Raw genomic sequence first — 3,291 nt, forward strand, 5'->3', positions numbered from 1 at the left:
CAAATTTAATTCTTATAGTATCGTTTATTCAGAAAATCATGTTTAATGACTATAAATGAAATTTAATAATTGACCATTGTTTACGACGACCTCAGTGGTCGAGTAGTATGTAAATCGGTTTTCATGGGTATGCCAATCTGAAGTCCAGGGTTCGATTCCCGGCCGAGTCGTTGTAGAAAAAGTTCATTAGTTTTCTATGTTGTCTCGGGTCTGGGTGTTTGTGGTACCGTCGTGACTTCTGATTTTCCATAACACAAGTGCTTTAGCTACTTACATGGGAATCAAAGTATTGTATGTGATCTTGTCCAATATTTATTTATTTATTTAAATTTGTAAGAGTATTGTAAGAATTTTCAGAATTTGAAATTATATCAAAAAATGTAAGAGCACTTTAAAAGAATCGCCTTCAGCAGCCGTCGACTTCTTAACAAATGGTAGCGGACAAAAGACCAAAGCGTCGACAGTCAACATAGATAAAAATATAAAAAATACTCCGTTAGAGCGAAGCGACTCCCTCTGATTAGTTTAATACTACATCCGACCCTTGTTTATGATGCTTGGAGTTAAAATTAAAAAGGGACCGCTTTGGTAATCTAATTTTAAAACAAGATGATTACAATCTGTGAAAATTTGGTCCGAAATATTTACTTGTTATTGAATGTTAAATTTAAATCGTTTTTCTCTCGAAATTGTCGATGTTGAGTTACTTTTCATCGGTTTGGAGTATTCGTTTTCCTTGTCCTAACTTTATTGACTAAAATGTATCAAAATTATCTTTTTGACACTTTTATGTAAATAGTATTTCTGTCTCAATTTACTTGTATTACTGAAGAACTTTTGACTTCTGAGAGGATTCTTGATTCGTAATTAATTAATATAATTAATTAATTAATGATATTATACTTCTTAAATTTGTATTCTGTGAAAATAGGTATTAGCTGAAAATAGATAAATGTAAAAGAAACTGTTAATTATTATTGATAGTGCTTCGTAAAAACACGAAGGTCTGAAATATAAACAAATCCACATTAAAAATAGACACTTTGCAAATGAATAGTGCAAAGAATACTATCTACAGTTGCTATTCGAATCGCAATTCGGATTCTCTGAGCAAAAAAAAAAAATAACAGACCTTCTTCAGACAGTTTGAGAAAAGTTTTTGTACAATTACAAGGGATGAATATTTGCATATACATAAATAAAAAAAAAAACCAGCGCGTTTGTGCAATTCACACACGGTAGAAGTGATATTTAGGTACCTATAATTATGAGTTTATTTGTGTTTTAATGTCTTGACGCATTTTCGTTTCAACTAGTTTCAGATCACAACTATTCTAAAGAATTTTAAGAACATTTAAAATAATAGTAAAAACAAAATTAAGATAAAAATATGTCTTGTTTTATGAAACACATTTTTTTCCAGAAATTGATTACACTCAGAAGTGAAATTAAAGTCACTTGCAATAGCAATTTTAGTGCCATAAAAAACTTGTTAACTATAAAATCTGTATGTTTTCGATTGCTTCTTTTATCGCGGGGTGTTTTATTATATTTTAATGTTATTTTAGAGCGTTAGTTGATTTTATTTCACTTCATTGGTTAGTGAAATGTTACAATATATTATATTTATTCTCATTATTTACCAATACGTAACTGCTAATGACGTTCATGATACCAATGAAAAGATACAAGAACTTGAAAAAGAAAAAAATGATCTGTTCAAACGAATTAATGAAGCAATAGAAGAAAGTATTAAATCTTTACAAAAATCAAATGAAACGGATGCCTTACTTGGACTGAAGTACATGTCTGATCTTAAGGAACATTTAAAGGAAGCAAACGAAACTATTGTTGATGTAAACGAAAATAGGATTAATGTTTCAGACGTCAATAGTAGAAGAAAGTTACGACATAGGATGAAGAAAAATGACCCTTTCGATTTTGAGACAATTTTAAAACCAAAAAAAATGAAAGTTAAAGAATGGAAAGAAATAGTGTTGGACCGGACGAAGATGCAAAATCAATTGAACGAATGGATTCTGAAAAGGCAAAAAGAAAAAGAGCGCCTTCAAGAACAGAAACTTTACAAAAAGGGACTGATATCGTCAGGAAAATTCGAGAAGTGTCCTAGATTTGGTTATCAAGGAATGAAAAAAAAGGTTGGCAAAGATAAAGAAAAAATAAAACACTGCAAAGAAATAATAACTGGCTCCGATCTGGATGAGGCTTACAAAAAATGTATCAGTCTAACTAAAACTCCAGTAACGACAACAGATATATATGACAATATAAAATTATCCGACTATATGAAAAACGCAAAAAAGAATAAGTATCCGTGTTGTAGGAAGTGCTGTAAAAAATCGTACATGGGGTGTCTTTGATGACGTACTAATAGTACAAGAGGGCACATTCGTTATATGCTTAGAACTATAAACGCAATAATATTAAAATAGCTATTAACAAAATTATAATTATGCAGAGATAGACAGGCACACGAAACAGATATTTTTTTTTATAAAATGCTATTTTTAAATCATGTAGTCCATAAAGTAGACGACTTCCATTACAATTGAAACTGCTTATTCAAATTAAGTATCACGCTTACTTATTGATAGTCAAAATAAAATTAAGAACCTACATCCGGTTCAAAAAGAAACTCAGAAACTGACCTGAGAAAACTGGCAAAAGATATTCAGCGATTTTTTTTATGTCAATTTCTGTAATTGTTTATGGTATTCAATATTATAAAGAAAAAAACCAAGAGGCGATTTTTTCATTCTCAAGATGGGCCTTTTGCACAAAATTTCTTAATTCTTAATTTTATTTTAAATGTATTCTAGGATCCTATATTGTAAAATCTTCTATATGTCTCATAAAAATGTTATAACTACCTAAGTATGCAGTCGAGCAAAGATATACTGAAACGACACAACAGTGGTATGCGTTATGCTTCGATAAATGATCCCTAGCAGGTTCTTACTTACTCGATACAAAGACATTTACAGCTGGTATTCATAATTATTGTAGCTTTTATATGTCACAGTGCATTTTGAATTAAAATGATTTCATCATCTTTTTTGTTTATTTTAATATTATGAAATTAAAATCTACTCGACGTCTAAAGACGTCATTTCAGAGACTTTTCAGTTTGTTTTTCTTTTGAATCAACATGACTTTTTTTTGGGCATACGGTCTATTCGTTAATATCGTTTTTCATTTAACGCTGCTTATAACGCACTAGAGAACTTATTTGATGTTATTGAATATTGTGATAAAGCGTTACAAATAAAA

General features: G+C 30.0%; 1 protein-coding gene across 1 annotated transcript; it reads left to right on the forward strand.

The window, feature by feature from the left end:
• The first annotated feature begins 1,603 nt into the window (after window positions 1-1,603).
• Window positions 1,604-2,770, forward strand: LOC125074034. The gene has a single exon (XM_047685213.1). The coding sequence runs from the start codon at window positions 1,608-1,610 to the stop codon at window positions 2,379-2,381; it is 774 nt and encodes a 257-aa protein (XP_047541169.1). The 5' UTR covers window positions 1,604-1,607; the 3' UTR covers window positions 2,382-2,770.
• The last annotated feature ends 521 nt before the right edge of the window (window positions 2,771-3,291 follow it).

This window comes from Vanessa atalanta, chromosome 26 (genome assembly GCF_905147765.1).
Source record: "Vanessa atalanta chromosome 26, ilVanAtal1.2, whole genome shotgun sequence".
In the NCBI taxonomy this organism is placed as follows: domain Eukaryota; kingdom Metazoa; phylum Arthropoda; class Insecta; order Lepidoptera; family Nymphalidae; genus Vanessa; species Vanessa atalanta.